Below are 22,455 nucleotides of genomic sequence, written 5' to 3'. Positions count from 1 at the left end.
ATTTCAAGTTGCTATAACTGATAAATCACAATTGATATAAATTGTGAAAGCACATATATTTTCTTTTATGTAGCAAATCAAAATCCTAATGTTGTTTGTGAGATATATTATTATATAAAATATTTGAGTTCCAGTAAAAATTAAAACATGGAAAGAAATCACATTATTAACAGGTTAACTCTGTTAATTTCATCTCATTCCACTGCTCCATTTTATTTGCTATACAGACTTGGACTTCACTTAATAAATAGGGCCAATATAAAATAAACCAACTTTTCCTCTTAAAAAAATTTAACATTCTACTTAAGTATATACTCCATAGAATTCCTTAAATATTACAAAATTATCTTGTCTTGTGAATATAAGAGGGGCCAGGAAATCAATAATTCTATTACTTAATGCTTCACATGTAAAGCATAAGCTCCAAACACATTTTTTAATGTTGGTATAAGTCATATGTGGAATTAGATGTATTTTGTGTCCATGTATAAAGCAAACATGGAAAAGTGGTACTATAAAAACTAGCTTGGAAAGAAATAAGATTACTAGAAAATACAAAGTCAATTTAAATTAACTTGCCTCTCAGAATTCAAAACAGTAATGTAAGGACATCAGATAATGTTACGGAATTTGTTTCTGATACAATCTTTAAGAGTATATTTATCATTTCCTTTAGTTTTTGAAAGATTTATTAGCATTCAGAACATCCAAACACTAAAAATGCTAAAAAAAAAAATGCTAAACAGTAATCAAATTTCAGAGCTATTTATCTAATAGTCACTTATAAGGATAATTTAAAGTATTTTAATATATAATAAGAAAAAATTATAATATCTGAGTTGAAAATATCATAAGTTAATGTTGATTCACCTTCTATTATGGAACCATGATTGATGTGGATCTACACAACTACAATAAAAAATTTACTCTTGAGAAAGGTAAATATTAAGTATCCAACTGATAGTGTGATATTAACAATGCATGCATAGTATTTTACAGAATATTTTCAGTAAATATTTAAAACTTTAAAAAATACACTCAATGGAGAAAATGCCATCAATAGTATCATATGCTTCTTTCAGCTTGTAATTTTTTCACATAAATATATACAGGAGAAAATAAGACTCTTGGCTTTTGAACTGTCTTCATATCTTTTAGATTACAGAGTTTTAAAATTATCCCTTGCATTTGTCTTTCATTGCTCAACTCTTGTTTTGGAGGTTATTTTTTCAACAAGTATAGACTCTTTAGTTGTAATTCCATAAAATCTATAAGTAGAGAAAATTCTTTAAATCTTTTTCCAATCCATTCTTTCAATTAAATATTATAGATTATTACTACATAGTTTCTAGAAAATTTTCAGTTATACTTATGTATGCCCCATGGCAGAACTAAGACTCCTTTCCTGACAATGAATTTAGATTAAGGAAACCAAATAGTATTTTGAGGTATCTCTACTTAATTTACTGAGGAACATTCAGGAAGACAGTACACTAGAAAATTTAATTTTGTATTGGAGTCTAGATGACTTTCATTTCCTGCAAAACTCCAGAATAAAATTTTAATAAGCTATTTTCCCACCTATGTGTAGAAAATTATCTAAGTCTACCACACTGCTGAGATGTAACAGGTGAAATTGAAGCAATCTTTTAAAGGTTTGTAAACAGTTCATCCTCCTGCATCAAATATGAACAAAAAGTTTAATTATATGTAAAAAATAACTTATCCTATTACCTCACATAATATGCATATGGTACATATTTTTACATTACTTTTGTAATGGTTCAGCCTCCCAACAAAATATTGTGCTAAAACATTTATGTTATATACACATTCTGAGGAAACCTGAGAGTAATTTTAAAGTACCTCTGAGGGAATAAGGAAGCTAAATTAAGCATAGTTTTTACTCACAATCCTCTTGCCTTCATTATTCCCAAATGAGCTCATTTAAAAGTGGAAAGAGACAATGAGCTAAATTCAAGCACTTTTGGTTCTATTCTATGCATTAATAATAATATTCATATGGCCTCAATTTTGTGTGTGTGTCTCCAGGCCACAATTCAGTCATTAAATTGAAAGAAATTACAACCTCTGAGGGCATATCTTTTAAAATTCTAGGCCAAGTGAGTGGAAATATGATGAGATGCAAGATTCTTAAAGCATTAGTAAATATCCAGGGTAAGAAAGAAGGAGGGGAACTAAACAGCAAAAAATAAATAAATAAATTCAGTAAGCTTGGTTCTTATGAACAAAGGAAAGAGGATAGGAGGACAGAAAAAGGGTTAAAATAAAGTACAAAATCCTTATTCTATTAACTTTGTATGAGACTACAAAATAGACCTTGGGTTCAGTAGAAGAGATAAAAATAAAATGTTCAGAAGATTTGTAATGACAGACATCACTGTAGAAGATAAAAAAGGAAAAGATATATTTACCTCAATTCAAACTTTTCCATAAATTTCTAAATGCCTATCTATCAGGTATTTATAAATTATGTATCCATCTCTAGAGTAATATAACTATATCTAGAATAGTTACAGCTTCTCATGTACAATACCCAGAATTCAATACTAAATTATCAGGCTTACCAAGAAAGAGAATCACGAGAAAAAATGAACAATAAAACCCACAAACAGATGATCCGATTATTACACTGATGTGACAGACCATAAATAAACTGTAATTAAGGTACCAAAACAAATACATAATAAGTTATTTCACCAGAAAAATATAATCTATATTTTAAAGGAAAATTATAATTCTAAAGCTAAAAAAAATAATAATCAAAGTTTAGATTCAACTGATGACTTAATAAGAAGAGAAATTTGCTGAAGTAGAAGACTGTCAGAATAAAATATCCATCAGGTAATGGCAAAAATGATGCTGAAAAAAATAGAGGGGGGCATAAAAGATATAAGAGATATGGTGAAAAGATTTAACACACCTATTCCTTGACTTAAAGTAGAGAAAGAGAGAAAAACATGAGGCAGAAGCAATCATCAAAGGCAGACTGCTGGAATTTTCCCTATACTGATGAAAGACATCAAACCACATATTCAAGAAGCTTTAAAAACTGCAAACAAGATAAAAACCAAAGAAAACTAAAACCGAGCATAAAGCCCTTGAAAATAAAAAACAAAGAAAAATATTACAAACCAGCTAGACAGGGAAAAAAAGGTTTTACTACCTGAACAATAAACTTGACAGCCATCTTCTCAAAAGACTATGGAATGTAATCTTAAAAGCAATAGGGTGGGGGGAAACAAGTTACAACCCAGAACTTGATACTCAACAAAACTATTTTTCAGAAGTGCTGGCAAAATAAGCATATTTCTCATATACCAAATATTAGAGAATTCTTTACCACCACTAAAAGAAATATAAAATAATTTCTTCTTTAGTTCCCCAACCAGGGATTTAATCTGGGCCCTCAGGAGGGAAAGTACAGAGTCCTAACCACTAGACCACCAGGGAATTTCCTCATATGTACCATTATTAAAGAAAATAATTTAAACTTAGAGCTGATATGTATTATGATCACAAATGGAAATTATCTAAGAATAAATCTTATAAAAGATGAATAGGACGTCTACACAGGAAATTATAAAATATTAAGAACCATTGTAGGTTATTTAGATAAATAGAGCATGCTCATGAAGTGAATGTCTCATTATTGTAAAGATATCAACTGGTTTCATGTACAATACCCAGAACTCAATACAGAATTATCAGGCTAATATAGCTAATTATCCTGACAAAATTATCAGGATAATTATATATTATCACAATAGATACAATGCGGTCCAAATCAATAGCTCACCAAGTTGTTTTTATGGAATTAATATACAAATCTAGGTTGAAATTAAAGAGACAGCATGACATTAATGGAAAAAACAATCAAATTGATTAGAAAAACAAAAGCAAAAAGACTATGATTATTTAAGGAACAACTATGGAACTAAATTTTTTTTTAATGGTCTTGCCTCAGATGAACATGTTTGGCAAAAGTTAAGCTTGATCCTTGGGTCTCAGCAAAGACAAAAAATTAAAATTGATTGCATATGTAATGCAAACAAGAAAACAAAAGACACAAGAAATTATCTTCAGAGAATAGAATCAAGAAGAAAAAAAATGATAAATTGAACTAAATGATAAAAAAATGATAAATTAACTAAAATGAAAATTACTATTCACCAAATGACAAAAGAATGAAAAGACAAGTCACAGTGTGGAACAATGCAGAAAATCAAGAAAGGGGTCATGTCCAGAACATAAAACTTTTCAAAAAGAAGTAGAAGGAACTTCCTTGGTAGTCCAGAGTTGAGAGTCTGCCTGCCAATGCAGGGGTTGTGAGTTGGATCCCTGGTCCGGGAAGATTCTACATGCCACAGAGCAAATAAGCCCATGCACCGCAACTACTGAAGCCCTAGTGCTCTAGGGTTTGTACTCTCCAACAAGAGAAGCCAGTACAATGAGAAGCCCATGCACTGCAACTAGAGAGTAGCCCCCCTCACCAAACCTAGAGAAACCCTAGGTACACCAATGAAGACCCAGTACAGCCAAAAATTAATTTTAAAAACAGTAGAAGAATATAACAGAATAGGAAAATAGGCAGAAGATTTGAACAGTTATTGCACAGAATGGAATATTAAAATGGCCAATAATAATACAAAAATGTGCTCAACCTCAATTACAAATTGGGAAACATAAGCACATCAAGCAAACTGGCAACAATGTAAATTAACAATGCCAAGCTTTCCAGATGATGAAGAGCAACTGAAACTCATACAGAACTAGCAAAAGTGTGAACAGGTAAAAGCATTTGGGGAAATTGACATAAATTAAAGATACCAATTGACTGACATTATCAATTAGTGATACCAAGGGAACATCTCATACAAAGGTGGGGACAATAAAGGACAGAAATGGTATGGACCTAACAGAAGCAGAAGATATTAAGAAGAGGTGGCAAGAATACACAGAAGAACTGTACAAAAAAGATCTTCATGACCCAGATAACCACAATGCTGTGATCACTCACCTAGACCCAGACATCCTGGAATGCAAAGTCAAGTGGGCCTTAGGAAGCATCACTACAAACAAAGCTACTGGAGCTGATGGAATTCCAGTTGAGCTATTTCAAATCCTAAAAGATGATGCTGTGAAAGTGCTGCACCCAATATGCCAGCAAATTTGGAAAACTCAGCAGTGGCCACAGGACTGGAAGAGGTCAGTTTCCATTCCAATCCCAAAGAAAGGCAATGCCAAAGAATGCTCAAACTACCATACAATTGCACTCATCTCCCATACTAGCAAAGTAATGCTCAAAATTCTTCAAGCCAGGCTTCAACAGTACGTGAACCATGAACTTCCAGATGTTCAAGCTGGATATAGAAAAGGCAGAGGAACCAGAGATCAAATTGCCAACATCTGCTGGATCATCGAAAAAGCAAGAGAGTTCCAGAAAAGCATCTATTTCTGCTTTATTGGCTATGCCAAAGCCTTTGATTGTGTGGGTCACAACAAAATGTGGAAAGTTCTTAAGGAGATGAGAATACCAGACCACCTTACCTGCCTCCTGAGAAATCTGTATGCAGGTCAAGAAGCAACAGTTAGAAATGGACATGGAACAACAGACTCGTTCCAAATTGGGAAAGGAGTATGTCAATGTTGTATATTGTCACCCTGCTCATTTAACTCATATGCAGAGTACATCATGTGAAATGCCAGGCTAGATGAAGTACAAGCTGGAATCAAGATTGCCAGGAGAAATACCAATAACCTCAGACACGCAGATGACGCCACCCTTATGGCAGAAAGCAAAGAGGAACTCAAGAGCCTCCTGATGAAAGTGAAAGAGGAGAGTGAAAAAGTTGGCTTAAAACTCAACATTCAGAAAACTAAGAAAGATCATGGCATCTGGTCCCATCACTTCATGGCAAATAGATGGGGAAACAATAGAAACAGTGAGAGACTTTATTTTGGGGTGCTCCAAAATCACTGCAGATGGTGACTGCAGCCATGAAATTAAAAGATGCTTGCTCCTTGGAAGAAAAGCTATGACCAACCTGGAGAGCATATTAAAAAGCAAAGACATTACCCTGCCAACAAAGGTCCATCTAGTCAAAGCTATGGTTTTTCCAGTAGTCATGTATGGATGTGATAGTTGGACTATAGAGAAAGCTGAGCACCAAAGAATTGATGCTTTTGAACTGTGGTGTTGGAGAAGACTCTTGAGAGTCCCCTGGACTGCAAGGATATCAAACCAATCAAACCAATTATCTAAATGAAATCAGTCCTGAATATTCATTGGAGGGACTGATGCTGAAGCTGAAACTCCAATAGTTTGGCCTGATGCAAATGGCTGACTCATTTGAAAAGACCCTGATGCTGGGAAAGATTGAGGGCAGGAGGAGAAGGGGAAGACAGAGGATGAGATGGTTGGATGGCATCACCAACTCAATGGACATCAGTTTGAGCAAGCTCTGGGAGCTGGTAAAGGACAGGGAAGTCTGGCTTGCTGTAGTCCATGGGTTCACAAAGAGTCATGATTGAGCAACTAAACTGATCAATTAAAGGAGAAGATAAGTACAGAGCCTATGTTCCACTAATCTCCATCCTAGCTAAATAATACAGAAAAGTTTGTAAATAGGCATTGAAAACTTTACAAATTATTGATGGCAGCATTAGGTAAAACACATACAAAGAGAAATAATGTGAAATTCTCAACAGAATAACGCATACCCTATCCATAAAACATACTAGAGAAAGAAAAAACTATTAGAGATAATAAATTAAATTAACTCCAAGTACTTAAGGCAATATGGATGATTCCACAGAATACTGAATGATAAATATGAAGAACACAGAAACAAGCACACATACAACACATTTTGTGCAATTCCATTTAGAAAAATTCAAGAAGCAGGTAAAAATTAAACAGCTATAAAATTAAAACTATGGCTACATATGAGGGGAAGAGGGGAAAGACATTTGGGAGGTACATTTGAGTGTCCTCTGGAGTGAAGGTAACAGTTTTCACTTTCAAATAGTTGATTAAGATGTAGTATTCTGTGTACTTTTCAATGATTTATAGGCAAATAACAAGAAAATGCTTTCTAAAAGTTAATTACAACTGAAAATAAAGACGAAGATAGAAATCAAAAATTTATAACACTAGTTATATAAATATGCATTGAATACTAAATATTAAAAACAATAAAACAAGTATTACCTTGTTGTCCTATTACTCTAAAAGATTTTAGTTTAAAAGGGGATGAAAGAAAAAGTAAACAAATTTAGTTCAGAGAAATTTAGTTTTGAGAAATTTTTAATTAAGAAAAAATTGATAGAATTAAAGAATACCCAGACTTCAGAGTAAATAAGGATATTTATAAACTAACCTTTGAAAGAGAATGCACAGTTGCTGGCTGCTGATCCTCTCTGTCCCCAGAGTCCGGAACACTGGGGCTGAACGCCATGAGGTCGGTCTTGGGCGGCCCCTCCCCAGAGCACACCCTCTGCCGCCTCTCCTGCGAGTAAGACCAGCTCCCCACCGCGCTGGAGCACACCAGCCTGGGCTTCACCGGCCCGCACGCGCCCTCGCTGGGCGGCGCCGAGCACCGCAGCGCCGTGTACAGCAGCAGCGTGAGCACCAACAGGCTGGACACCGCGCAGATGGCGACGATCAGGTACACGTTCACATCCACCAGAACGGCCTCCGCTTCAGCCGCGCCAGACAACGCCCGCGAAGAGGCCTTGGGCGCCTGGCCGCTGTCCTCCAGCGACAGCAGCACGGTGGCCGTGGCCGTCAGCGCCGGCTCGCCGTGGTCCTTCACCAGCACCAGCAGGCGCTGGCGCGGCGCGTCCGCCTCGTCCAGGGCGCGCGTCGTGCTGATCTCGCCGGTGTACAGCCCCACGCGGAACGGGCTGCGCGCGCCACCCGCCGCCGGCTGCAGCTCGTACGACAGCCACGCGTTGTAGCCCGAGTCCGCGTCCACCGCGCGCACCTTCGCCACCACGTGGCCCGCGCCCACCGACCGCGCCACCACCTGGCTCACCGCGCTGGGTCCTCCGCCTGGCCCGGGCGGCAGCAGCGCAGGCGCGTTGTCGTTCTCGTCCAGCACGAACACCTGCAGCGTCACGTTGCTGCCCAGCGGCGGCACGCCCGCGTCGCGCGCGCTCACCTGGAGCTGCAGCAGCTCCAGCTCCTCGTGGTCCAGCGGCTGCAGCGCGTACACCTTGCCGCTCTCCGCGTGCACCGACACGTAGCTCGACAGCGCGCGCTCGCCCACCCGCCGCTCCACCAGCGAGTAGGACACCAGCGCGTTCTCCTGCGCGTCCGCGTCTCGCGCCGACACGGTGAAGATGTGGCAGCCGGGCGGGTTGTTCTCCTTGACGAACACCGTGTACTCGGGCTGCGGGAACGCGGGCGCGTTGTCGTTCACGTCGGCCACCTCCACGGACACGCTGGCTGTGGTGGACAAGGACGGCGACCCCCCGTCTTGAGCTGTCACCACCAATTTATAGACCGACACTTTCTCGCGATCCAAGACGCTGTCCAAAACGAGTGAATAGTAGTTCCTGAAGGTGGACACCAGCCTGAAAGGGACGTGGGGCGATAGGGTACAAGTCACCTGCCCATTGACACTGGAGTCGAGGTCAGACACACTTATCAAGGAGATGACGGTGCCCAGTGGAGCGTCTTCCCTAATTGGGAGTGACAAGAATTTGAATTCCATTACTGGGGCATTATCATTGGTGTCTTCAACTTCCACCATAACTGTACAATGGCCAGAAAGTGGCGGCTGCCCCTTATCAATGCCCTCTACAAGAATTTCATAGGATTTGGTTTCTTCAAAATCAATATATCCCTTTACCATAATTTCCCCAGTAATTGGATCCATGTAGAATTTGGATTTCACAGTGGGTAAAATATCAGCTGAGAATGAATAAATAATATTCCCATTCAAGCCTTCGTCTAAATCTGAGGCGTTAAGTTTAATTACCAACGTTCCGTTAGGAACGTTTTCTAGTAATTTCACTTCATAGATTGTTCTGTCGAAAGTTGGGGCGTTGTCGTTGGCGTCCAGCACTCTGACGAGTAATTGAACAGTGCCAGTCAGCTCAGGTTTGCCGCCATCAGAGGCGGTAAGCACTACAAAAATCTCCGGAGCTTTTTCTCTGTCTAAAGGTTTCCTTAATACCAGCCCAAGACGTTTTACCCGCTCCTCATCGGATGGTTTTTCCAACGAGAAATATTCACTGGGACCCAGCCTGTAAGTCAGCAGAGCGTTGGCGCCAATGTCTGCATCAGAGGCGCCCTCTAGTGGAAATCGAGAGTCAAGCGGCCTGGATTCAGCCATAAACAGAATCTTTTGTGTTCCTGGGAACACAGGAGGATTGTCGTTAATGTCCTTCACCTCCACCTCCACATGGAACACCTGCAGCGGCCGGTCCACGATCACCTCCAGGTGGATGCTGCACTCTGCTCTCTGCCCGCACAGCTCCTCCCGGTCGATCCGAGAATTCACGAACAAAATGCCACTCTGCAGATTAACCTCCAGAAGGTCCCCGCGGCCTTTGGATGACACATGAAACAGGCGCGGCACCAGTTCCGCCAGCTCCAACCCCAGGTCCTGAGCGATTCGGCCCACAAAGGTACCGTGTTTGGCCTCTTCCAGGACAGAATAGCGGACCTGGCCGCTCCCGGCCTTCCAGGCTGCGAGGAACAGAATTGAGAGCAGCAGACGCCGGTATTTCTGGCCAGTTCCCCAGGAAAACTCCATCTCATGTCCTCAGTGTTTTGTTCTCATGAAGAGGGTCTTGTTTCCAAACGAAGCACTACCTCCTGACCGTTCAGTCCAATACCATTGCAGCCTCCATTTTTTCAGTGGTGGATGCAGCTTCTTTACCATAAGAACAGGAGGGATTTCTTTCTTTCTTTTTTTTCTTGCTTTATGGTATCCATTTTATGGTACAGAGCGACATCATGTGGCTCAAAACCGTAAGTAACAGATTCTGGAAATCCATACTAAGAACTGTTAAGTCTTCATTTTTCTTTCTGCCTTTCCGTGGATTTTAATGCCCTTGGAGAATAGAATCACATTTTATACTACTGCAGTACATATTTTGCGCTACTGATTGACTGAGTGTGATCCTTAGTTTCACCACAGGAGCAGATTTCACTTCAGTGGAAATACTTTTTCCATACAAGTTTTAAGTATTTACAGAGACCCAGCTGTAGTTAACATAACACTTTATACAGTTGGCAAAGTGTTGGCTAGGAAAATCTGTGACATTTTTGTGTTCCTGAGAGTGAAGGAAGGTAATTATTAATGATGATACTATTCATCATTGGATTTTACATTCTGGTTATTGAAGACTTCAGAGAATACATCTCTAGGAAAACTCTGATCTCAGAAATAGATAATTGAAAGGGAATTTCAAAAAATACTCAAAAAAGGAAGCAAAGACCATCAGCAAATAATTGAGAGTCTTCCTTAAATAATCTAAGGGTGGAGGGCAATGAAGCTTTAACAGGAAAGTAAGATATTGCAGTATACAATTTGTGTTGGAAAGTATTCCAAATAATTTCATTCACTGGAACCCATTCACCTCCCATGAACAACATTGATATTCTCATTTTGGCTCTCATGGTTTATAAACACTTGCTTGTTCTTCAGGACCTAATATGCCTCAACTTCTGTTTCTCCTAGAGTACTCATATAGTCTAGTCAAGGTGGACAATTTCCTGCTTCCAATAACATTTTTTGCTAAACAAATATACTCATTTCATTCTCTGCCTAAGTAATATCCAGCATTTCCAAATTCTTCTAAAAGCCTCTTCCCCCATTATATAACAACTTAAAACTTCCTTGACCAAGGAAGACTTTCATGATTAAGTCAACTGGGCAGGCATCTTTACTTGCTTTTATATTATAGCATCTAGATCAATCACATTGGCCATTTATTACATTAATTTCTCTTTTTTAGGTATTTGGGTATAAATTTTTTTAATGTAAACTTTTAAAGAGAATATTTTATCATAATATTTTAATATTCAGAATACTTATTGAGTAGTTAGTGAATATTTACTGAATAGAATAGTTTGGTTTTCTTCTATTGCTTAATAAAATGCTTTAAATTAAGGTGATCATGTAGCTAGTTAGGAAAATATGACGTCTCAGCAACCTCTATAAACTTCCAGAGATAAAGGAAATATTTTCCTTAGGCACTGCTCTATGTAAGATAGATTTCAACTGCCATATTGAAAACATAGATTTCAGGTTAGTTTTCTTTCCGGTTCTTGGCAAGCATGATCCTTGAGACATTAATAGTTCTGATGGTCAATTAAGCATTCCCAAATAACACAGCACAATATACCCTCCTCTTTCTCTCTCTCTCACACACACACACCAATATAGAAGGACATAATGGTAGTTATTTTCAAACTTTGACTCTTCTGTTCATAAACCACATACTCCATAGTTGTCTAGGACAAAAAACATCAATCTGGGACTTCCCTGGCAGTCCAGTCATTAGGACTCTGCACTTCCACTGAAAGGGGCAAGGGTTGGATCCCTGGTTGGAGAACTAAGATCCCCAGCATGTGCATGGTGAAGCCAAAAAAAGAAAAAAATCAAATCAATCTAGTGAAAATAGCCCTAGGCTCCCATTCTAGGAAAAGCCACACTCCTCACCACCATCCTTTTTTTTCTCAATTAAAACGTAAATCAAAGTAGTTTCAGTTACAGGACTCAACCTGTAGATTTGTGCAAAATAATTGATATTAAACACTGGAACAAAGTAAAAAAGAATCATTGACCATTTACTCTATTTTGCTAATAATTAAATAAATAGATAAGGAATGCAGAAGAACAGAAAGGATATTTGGGAACTATTCAGTATTTACGTGGTATAGTAGCAACACATCTCTAAAGGGAAAAATTCAAAAGTTTTTAAAATGTCTTATTAGCTGAGACTCATGTTAGTCAAGAATTTGAAGAGAACTGAATTTGAAGACCGAAGTCCCATATCCTGGAAGACAAGAACTCTGGATGGCTCTATTATTTACAACAGGATGAAAATGATACCTAATAAAATAAATAGTGAGCTGAGGTTGGACATGCTATGGCTCATACTTTCCTTCTCTAGGGAATCTTCCCGGCCCAGGGATTGAACCCAGGTCTCCTGCATTGTAGACAGATGCTTTACCATCTGAGCCACCAGGGAAGTCCCAATTGATGGCCAGGGGGTCACAAAGGACAGAGCCAGAAAGTGGAAATGGAAGTGGGAAAATGCAGGATTATCTATTTTATATGTTAGCCTCCCCTACAATGTCATTGAGTATTAACCAGCTTTTACCAAGGAAACTTGAACAAGGAAGTAGGAAGTTGTAGACTGCATACCTTGTGTAGCAAAGTATTCCATACAATCAGAATGGAATACATGGGAACACGTTCCCCTCCCATGAGAAAGGTTGGTGTCTTCATTTTTGTCTCTAATGGTTTAGAAATACTTGCCCATTCTCCAGTCACTAACATGCCTAAGCTTTGGTTTCCAGTGGCAAAGAAACATCAATGGGAGTTCACCAATTTACTAGGAGAACTGAACAAATATCAATGAATAGTATGAATGGAAAATAATTTTACTTCCAATTATTTGGAACTTTGTACTTACTATATGACATACATTAATGGGTTGGTATTCAGAGGAAGGTCACCAGTAATGACATTAAACTTTTTGGATATTAGCATCCTTAATACTGTATGTAAAAGAGATTAATGACAATAAGTTTTGCTAGTGGAATGGCTTTTAAATGAGATGTACAGTATTTTTCCAACACTGTGCAGGTAGAAAATAATAGTTCTTAACAAGACTAATAATACTCTTCCAAAAGCAACATTTTCTAAATGATGATATACTAAAGGGAGTATTAAAATTTCACTTCCTGTTGATTTCTTAATGCTTATTAATAAAAAGTAGTAAGAAAGTGAAGATGAAAAAGATACAATTCTAAAAGCAATACATTTACTATTCTAGCTTTTTTATCCAATTGGAAAACTAGAAACAATACCCAGTATTGCAAAATGTGAACACAAAATCAAAACATCATACTCAAGTAGAAAGAAGAAATGAGAATCCAAATAAATAAATAAATGAGTAAAGGGGATCTATAGGAGACAACAGGTTAAAAAAAAAAAAACTACATGGGTCAGTGACATTTGGACTAACGTCTACTCCAAATTTCAAATGAAAAGTATCGGTAGCTATTGAAGCATTTTGCAGGTATTAGTACACCACATTTAAGTCAAATATTGTAAACAATGCAAAGTACCATGGAAAATATATATATTTTTCTATCCAGGCTTTTATCAATATAATAATCCTCCAGCGATTTTTAAACACTGGCAAGTATGGTACTCACAACTTATTGCTGATTTGGTTCAAAATCATTCATTAGTCACAAGAAATTCAAATATTTTAACCACAAAACCAATACATGGAAAAGTCTACTGCCAGAAACAAGACTAATTACTGGTAAAAAATGCTTCCGAAGAAGCAGAAATAGTGAATTAAGAACAAAGACATTTTTGAAAGGGTTGTTAAAAATTACTCACTTTGGCAGGAAGATCAGTCTCCACATCCAACTGCTCTTCTCTGTCTCCACTAATGGGACCAGATGAAAGACTAGGACTGAAGGCCATGAGGTCGGCCTTGGGCGGCCCCTCCCCAGAGCACACCCTCTGCCGCCTCTCCTGCGAGTAAGACCAGCTCCCCACCGCGCTGGAGCACACCAGCCTGGGCTTCACCGGCCCGCACGCGCCCTCGCTGGGCGGCGCCGAGCACCGCAGCGCCGTGTACAGCAGCAGCGTGAGCACCAACAGGCTGGACACCGCGCAGATGGCGACGATCAGGTACACGTTCACATCCACCAGAAGGGCCTCCGCTTCAGCCGCGCCAGACAACGCCCGCAAAGAGGCCTTGGGCGCCTGGCCGCTGTCCTCCAGCGACAGCAGCACGGTGGCCGTGGCCGTCAGCGCCGGCTCGCCGTGGTCCTTCACCAGCACCAGCAGGCGCTGGCGCGGCGCGTCCGCCTCGTCCAGGGCGCGCGTCGTGCTGATCTCGCCGGTGTACAGCCCCACGCGGAACGGGCTGCGCGCGCCACCCGCCGCCGGCTGCAGCTCGTACGACAGCCACGCGTTGTAGCCCGAGTCCGCGTCCACCGCGCGCACCTTCGCCACCACGTGGCCCGCGTCCACGGACCTCGACACCACCTGGCTCACCGCGCTGGGTCCTCCGCCTGGCCCGGGCGGCAGCAGCGCAGGCGCGTTGTCGTTCTCGTCCAGCACGAACACCTGCAGCGTCACGTTGCTGCCCAGCGGCGGCACGCCCGCGTCGCGCGCGCTCACCTGGAACTGCAGCAGCTCCAGCTCCTCGTGGTCCAGCGGCTGCAGCGCGTACACCTTGCCGCTCTCCGCGTGCACTGACACGTAGCTCGACAGCGCGCGCTCGCCCACCCGCCGCTCCACCAGCGAGTAGGACACCAGCGCGTTCTCCTGTGCGTCCGCGTCTCGCGCCGACACGGTGAAGATGTGGCAGCCGGGCGGGTTGTTCTCCTTGACGAACACCGTGTACTCGGGCTGCGGGAACGCGGGCGCGTTGTCGTTCACGTCGGCCACCTCCACGGACACGCTGGCCATGGTCGACAGCGAAGGCGAGCCCCCGTCCCTTGCAGTCACCACCACCTCATAGTTCGCCACGCTCTCGCGATCCAAGACGCTGTCCAACACGAGTGAATAGTAATTCTTAAAGGTGGACACCAGCTTGAAGGGCACATGATTAGTCAAGGTGCAGGTCACCTGCCCATTGGCACCGGAATCGAGGTCGGACACGCTGATCAAGGCGATGACTGTGCCTACTGGAGCATCTTCTAATATAGGTAAAGAGAGTGATTTGACAACCAACTCAGGAACATTATCATTGGTGTCCAAAATTTCCACTAGAACCGTGCAGTGATCTGCCATTGGGGGATTTCCTTTATCTGTTGCCTCTACCTGTATTTCATATAACTTAGTTAACTCAAAATCTATGTCACCCTTTACAATGATGTATCCATTAACAGGGTCTAAGTGGAATTTCGACAGAGTATCTGCTGATGTGTCTGTATTGAAAGAATACACAATGTCCTTATTTATTCCTTCATCCAAATCAGAGGCATTAACAGTCACTACTAGGGTACCATTTGGTGCATTTTCAAATAATTTGACTTTGTAGATCGTGCTCTCAAACTCTGGAGCATTGTCGTTTACATCTAGAACGGTGATCTTCAGTTGAGTAGTACCAGTGAGTTCTGGTTTCCCACCATCAACTGCAGTTATAAGTAAGTGATGCTCAGGAGTGTCCTCTCGATTTAAAAGGTTTTTCAGCACAAGTCCAAGGGATTTAATTTCCTCATCATTTCTTTTTACATCCAAGGTAAAATATTCATTGGAGTTAAGCCTGTAAGTCAATAAAGAATTAGCTCCGATATCTGCATCTGATGCGCCCTCTAGCGGAATCCGAGAACCAGGCGGCCGTGATTCATAAATAAACAAATTTTTTACTGCCACTGGAAAAATCGGCGGGTTGTCGTTAATGTCCTTCACCTCCACCTCCACATGGAACACCTGCAGCGGCCGGTCCACGATCACCTCCAGGTGGATGCTGCACTCCGCGCTCCGCCCGCACAGCTCCTCCCGGTCGATCCGAGAATTCACAAACAAAATGCCATTCTGCAGATTTACCTCCAGAAGATCCCCGCGGTCTTTGGACGCCACCCGGAACAAGCGCGGCACCAGCTCCGCCAGCTCCAGTCCCAGGTCCTGCGTGATGCGGCCCACGAAGGTGCCGTGTTTGGCCTCCTCGGAGACCGAGTAGTGGACCTGGCCTCTCCCGGCCTCCCAGAATAGGAGAAGCATTACCGAAAGCAGTAGTCGGCAGTCTCCCTGACCTTCTCTCCAGGAAAGTACCATTGCAAGCGTTTTCCAAGTATTGGGTCGCTTTTGCAACGATCAAAAATTTGAAAATACTTTTAGTTCCTTATTCCTCATTTCATAAATAATCATTCCATGCCCGCATTTCACAGATGGTGAGGAAAAGCAGCATCTTACTACGTAATGAATGCTGTATTTCTCCTCTGGTGAGGAAATACCTTGCGGTGGACAGCGACATCATGTGGCTAAAGGTGTAGGCATTAAATAAATCTATCTTCCTTCCACTGAACTTCCCTCAATATTTTCCTTGTTAATTTCCTTCCCATTCCTCAAAGTCTTCATTTTTTTTAAATATATGCTTAGAACTTTTATACTAACTCATGACTTTCAATTAGGCCAGTCCATTCCATATAGTTAAATACAGTAAAATAGGGATTATTGTTGTAACAGTAGTGGACATCTATTGGAAATATTTCCTGTGTGACAAGTACTATTTCATTTGTTTTAACAGGGTTATCTCATTAAATTCTCACAACAACCTTCTGAGGTAGGTATTAATATGATTCAGTTTTTACAAATATTGAAGTGGAAACATGTACAGGTTAGTAACTGAAAAAATAATATTGACTTGGTGGTGTTGGGTGGGATCTCAATCTAATTCAAGATTCATGACTTTAACCACTTGATCACAAAGTCTACATTTTACAGAAAAATCAGGCCTTTGATATTTGTAACCATTAAAACAACAAGACTGATAAAAATGTGTATATATATATATACACAATTTACTTCTATATTATTATGGCAATTTGTTAATTTATAAAATATGTTCACTTGTATTTCTTCCTTTGTAGAATGTCTACAAACCATCCTTGTGTCCTTTATCCAACAACTGCATCTTTGTTAGCTGTCTCAACTATTATTTATATGAAGATTTCACAAGTCAGTCTTTTTGTTGTTGTTAAGTCATTAAGTCGTGTCTGACTCTTTTGCAACCCTATGGACTTAGTCCATCAGGCTCCTCTTTCCATGGGACTGCTCAGGCAAGAACACTGGAGTGGATTACCATTTCCTTCTCTAGAGAATCTTTCTGACACATGGATCAAACCCACATCTCCTGCATTGGCAGGCGGATTCTTTACTACTGGGCCACCAGGGAAGCCAAAGTCAGTATTTTACGGTACAGTTATTTTGTAAATTTGGCTTTTGCTGCATAAAAACACTGTTTGATTTGGATATTTGTTATATTCACATCATACCAGGGAAAATTATATTAATTTTTTAAAATTTCTACACCATTTATACATTTCTATTTACTGGTATATCCTAAAATGTTCCCAATATGACATGATTGTGTTTTCAATAATCTTCACTCTGGATGAATTTTGGATTCCAGTTTGTTAAAAAGTTGTTACTTGAAAGAACTGGTGTTTAATCATTAAAGAGAGAAAAGTAGTTTTAGAATCTGACTCACTTAGTCAACATATTGTAAAACTAGGCCATGAATTATACTAAATGTATTTATGAAGTTAGTAAGATGTGTGCATTCTCTGAGCGTTTGGAAGTTGAACAGAGAAAATTCATGAGAAGAGGTTGAATTTAGAGAGGTAAGAGTATGCCCAAATTTTGCTTATAATCAGACTCTTTTTAAATGAAATCAAACACATGATTTAAGGGAATTCCCTGCTGGTCCAGTGGTTAGGACTCCTTGCTTCCAGTGCTGGGAGTGTGGCCAAAAACAAACTGTGATTTAAGTATTATGAGACTAGTTCCCATAGCAGGTTTTTCCATGTACGCATTGAATGCAAGCCAGCATTGCCATTTACTCATATTTTATCATTCATATTTAGAATAGAATAAATTATCAATTAAATTTTAATAAATAAGTGAATATTTTAAATTAACTTTCTTTAAAATATGAGGTAAATTAAATTAATGATGTTTATATCAAACACATAATTTCTAATTGATTCTGCTATACTAGTTCATGAAAAAGAAGTCAACATTTAAGACTTATTTTGGAAAAGAATGGATCTAGGAAATAATTATAATTATCAGTATGCCAGTAGGTGCTTTGGTGGATCTTTAAAGGTAGTAGTAGTTAGTTTTAAAATGAGAGACAAAATTAAAATTTTTAAATATCATGGACTTCATATCAGTAAGATATCTTTCACAGGTTACTGTAATACTATACATTTCATGACACTTAAGAGTATACTTTCTGCAAAATGGAATGCCATGGGGAATTTATAACAGAGTAGACTCCATAATGATTATTAAGAGATGAAGGTAATAATAAAGAAACTATATGAGTTTACAAAACTGAGCTAATATGTGGATAAAGTATTAGTGAGTAATACCTACTCTCACTTAGACATCTCTTGGCAACTGAGTCAAGAAAATGTAAATATGAAGTAAAAATCAGTAAGAGCCTATACAATGATCTGTTGTGATTTCTGGAGATATGGACACACCTGGATATAATATTAAAAACTTACAATTTACCTAGGATAGAATATAGTTACCAGACTTATGGTAGGAGAGAGTCCATCTGACCGTTCATACTTTCTGCACACAAGTCTCAAGAAAGTGATGAGTAGTGATGACTCATCTAAGAAAGAGCTTTTTCCTCATCTGTTCAAGACATTTGTTTTTCTCTATAAAGACTCAGATGAGCTTTTCTGATTCCCAGGAAATATATACTCCCTGCATTTTGAGGTATATCAACTCTCTAAATTCAACCTCTTCTCAGTGCCACCTGGGAAGCCCTTCCTTATGTTACCTTTTGGGAAAACTCCAACTTCATAGGAATATGATTGCTGCCACTCTTGGAAAATGTTATCACAGACATTGTGTGTGATGCCAGAGGAAGGTGGTCAATCTGCACAGTGGGAGGTCTGTGCACATTAACCCAGTGATACACTTTAAGCCTGACTAAACATCCCACTAACATAAGGACTGGGTTATATAGTATTCTCCACTTGTATGAAGAAAAAGTCCCACTACCTGGCCACCCCACAATGTGACTTTTTAAAATGTTTTTTAAATTAAACAAAATTGAAAGGGAGCTCTTTTCTTGGTGAACTCTCTATTGTGCCTTAAAACGAAGAATTTTGCAAATGTGAAATCTTTATCCCAAATAACGGGTTGTTTTTACTATTGAAAGTCATATGTAAGATTAGCAATTATTTCTAAATGATGTCATCTGTTGTGATGATCTATGATATGCACTTTGGAGGTCCAGGCATTAAAAATTTATTCAGGCTGCTTTTAAATACATGGAAAGAAAAACTAGCATATTAACTGTTACATAAACAGAGACAAATTCTTGAGCAAAGGAATAATTTGGGAAATTTCCAACATATTTTGACAGAATGGATGCATGATGTAAACTGAAAATATATATTCCATAATAATGGTCTAAATTTTTCCCAATTGTAATTTTTTAATATGAGAAAAATAATTTACAGGTAATAGTAAGTTTTCAGATTTTCCTAGAGTATTTTTTTCATTCCTTTAATCCTATTATTCGTGGTGAAAGGAATAATTTGGAAAATTATTTTGGAATAATTTTGGAATTTATGGAATTTTCAAAATGTAAAAAGATCATCTAAGTAATTTATTCTCAATGAAAGAAATTGATTTCTATTCATGCCACATATTGCACAATAGGATAATGACATAAAATAAAAACAGAGCTATGAATAAAAATAACTAATGGAATTATAGAGAACAAAAGAAATAAAACAATTTTAGAGATGATGGGGAAAAAATTAAGACTCACCTTTCCGAATTGTTCAGATTCGGAGAGTTGTTGTCTTTCGTCCGCTGAGCCTGCACCTTGAGGCAGACTAGGACTGAAGGCCATGAGGTCGGTCTTGGGCGGCCCCTCCCCAGAGCACACCCTCTGCCGCCTCTCCTGCGAGTAAGACCAGCTCCCCACCGCGCTGGAGCACACCAGCCTGGGCTTCACCGGCCCGCACGCGCCCTCGCTGGGCGGCGCCGAGCACCGCAGCGCCGTGTACAGCAGCAGCGTGAGCACCAACAGGCTGGACACCGCGCAGATGGCGACGATCAGGTACACGTTCACATCCACTAACGCCGTCTCTGCGCCAGCTGCACCAGACAACGCCCGCGAAGAGGCCTTGGGCGCCTGGCCGCTGTCCTCCAGCGACAGCAGCACGGTGGCCGTGGCCGTCAGCGCCGGCTCGCCGTGGTCCTTCACCAGCACCAGCAGGCGCTGGCGCGGCGCGTCCGCCTCGTCCAGGGCGCGCGTCGTGCTGATCTCGCCGGTGTACAGCCCCACGCGGAACGGGCTGCGCGCGCCACCCGCCGCCGGCTGCAGCTCGTACGACAGCCACGCGTTGTAGCCCGAGTCCGCGTCCACCGCGCGCACCTTCGCCACCACGTGGCCCGCGTCCACGGACCTCGACACCACCTGGCTCACCGCGCTGGGTCCTCCGCCTGGCCCGGGCGGCAGCAGCGCAGGCGCGTTGTCGTTCTCGTCCAGCACGAACACCTGCAGCGTCACGTTGCTGCCCAGCGGCGGCACGCCCGCGTCGCGCGCGCTCACCTGGAACTGCAGCAGCTCCAGCTCCTCGTGGTCCAGCGGCTGCAGCGCGTACACCTTGCCGCTCTCCGCGTGCACTGACACGTAGCTCGACAGCGCGCGCTCGCCCACCCGCCGCTCCACCAGCGAGTAGGACACCAGCGCGTTCTCCTGTGCGTCCGCGTCTCGCGCCGACACGGTGAAGATGTGGCAGCCGGGCGGGTTGTTCTCCTTGACGAACACCGTGTACTCGGGCTGCGGGAACGCGGGCGCGTTGTCGTTCACGTCGGCCACCTCCACGGACACGCTGGCCATGGTCGACAGCGAAGGCGAGCCCCCGTCCCTTGCAGTCACCACCACCTCATAGTTCGCCACGCTCTCGCGATCCAAGACGCTGTCCAACACGAGTGAATAGTAATTCTTAAAGGTGGACACCAGTTTGAAGAGGTCTTGGGGGATCAGGGTGCAGGTCACCTGTCCATTGGCACCATTGTCACGGTCGGCCACCGTGATGAGAGCAATGACAGTGCCCAGTGGAGCATCCTCTCGAATGGGAAGTGAAAGAGACATGATTGAGACTTCTGGTGAGTTATCATTTATGTCCACAATTTTTACTGAAATTTTACAGTGCCCAGACATTGACGGAGTCCCGTTGTCATACGCAATAACTTGAATCTCATAGAATTTCACGTCTTCATAATCTAATTGTCCCGTAGTTCTGATTTCCCCTGAGCTGGGATCTATATTGAACTTGGTCTTTATATTGGGGAACACATCACTACTAAATGAATACACAATCTCACTGTTTGATCCTTCATCTGCATCAGAAGAATTTAATTTAATCACCAAGGTTCCGTTTGCCACGTTCTCTAACAGCTGTATTTTGTAAACTGATTGATCAAAAATAGGCTCGTTGTCATTCACATCTAATACCTTAATAAGCAACTGAACGGTGCCCGTGAGCTCAGGTTTGCCCCCATCAGTAGCCACTAATAACAAATTAATTTCAGCAGTTTCCTCTCTGTCCAGAGATTTCCTCAGCACAAGAGACAAAGACTGACTTAGTTCATCATTTGTCTGTATATCTAGAAAGAAAAACTCACTGGAGCTGAGCTTGTAGGTGAGAAGAGCATTTACTCCGGTATCTGCATCAAATGCCCCCTCTAGAGGAAACCGTGAGTCAAGCAGTCTCGATTCGGGAAAACGGATAGTCTTTACCGCCACTGGAAATGCTGGCGGGTTGTCGTTAATGTCCTTCACCTCCACCTCCACATGGAACACCTGCAGCGGCCGGTCCACGATCACCTCCAGATGGATGCTGCACTCCGCGCTCCGCCCGCACAGCTCCTCCCGGTCGATCCGAGAATTCACGAACAAAATGCCATTCTGCAGATTTACCTCCAGAAGGTCCCTGCGGCCTTTGGATGCCACCCGGAACAGGCGCGGCACCAGCTCCGCCAGCTCCAGTCCCAGGTCCTGCGTGATGCGGCCCACGAAGGTGCCGTGTTTGGCCTCCTCAGGGACTGAGTAGCGGACCTGGCGGCTCCCGGCCTCGCCTACAGCTAAGAGCAGAAGCAGCAGAAACAGATGCCAGACCTCCACGTCCCTTCTCTTAGAAGACACCATCACCAGTTCTCAGTGAGTTGGTCAAATTAGAATATAGTGTTGTGCAAAATTTTAAATGTTGTCCTCTAATCTCTGTTCAAGTCCTGCTGCTTCTCTTATTGTTCTCCTCCTCGCTGGAATTACAATAGGGTTCTGGGTATTTTTCTTCTTAGAAATATACTGTGGTAAGACAGCGACATCATGTGGCCAAAATCTAGGCTCTACTCTTGATTCTGTAGATTTAAATTTTAGCAATTGTCCAGGCTAAGTTTACTTATAGCTTTCATTTAGGAAAAATACCTATCTTAAACTGCAATATATCAT

General features: G+C 41.4%; 1 protein-coding gene across 3 annotated transcripts in view; it reads right to left on the bottom strand.

The window, feature by feature from the left end:
* The window catches only part of LOC133062479 (protocadherin alpha-C2), a 192,358-nt gene extending 170,182 nt beyond the window's left edge, over window positions 1-22,176 (bottom strand). The window contains exon 1 of one of the 3 annotated variants that reach the window (XM_061151512.1): window positions 19,762-22,176. In XM_061151512.1, the coding sequence (XP_061007495.1) occupies window positions 19,762-22,152 (2,391 nt within the window). In that variant the 5' untranslated portion in view covers window positions 22,153-22,176. Of the gene's footprint in view, window positions 1-7,403; window positions 9,816-13,622; window positions 16,045-19,761 lie in introns of those variants that run through there. The other 2 variants (XM_061151509.1, XM_061151508.1) reach the window with 2 other exon arrangements.
* Window positions 22,177-22,455: the final 279 nt, after the last annotated feature.

The sequence above is a fragment of the Dama dama genome, chromosome 9 (genome assembly GCF_033118175.1).
Source record: "Dama dama isolate Ldn47 chromosome 9, ASM3311817v1, whole genome shotgun sequence".
NCBI lineage: Eukaryota > Metazoa > Chordata > Mammalia > Artiodactyla > Cervidae > Dama > Dama dama.
The sequence above is the reverse complement of the archived record's forward strand: the minus strand, read 5'-3'. Positions and strand labels throughout refer to the sequence as shown.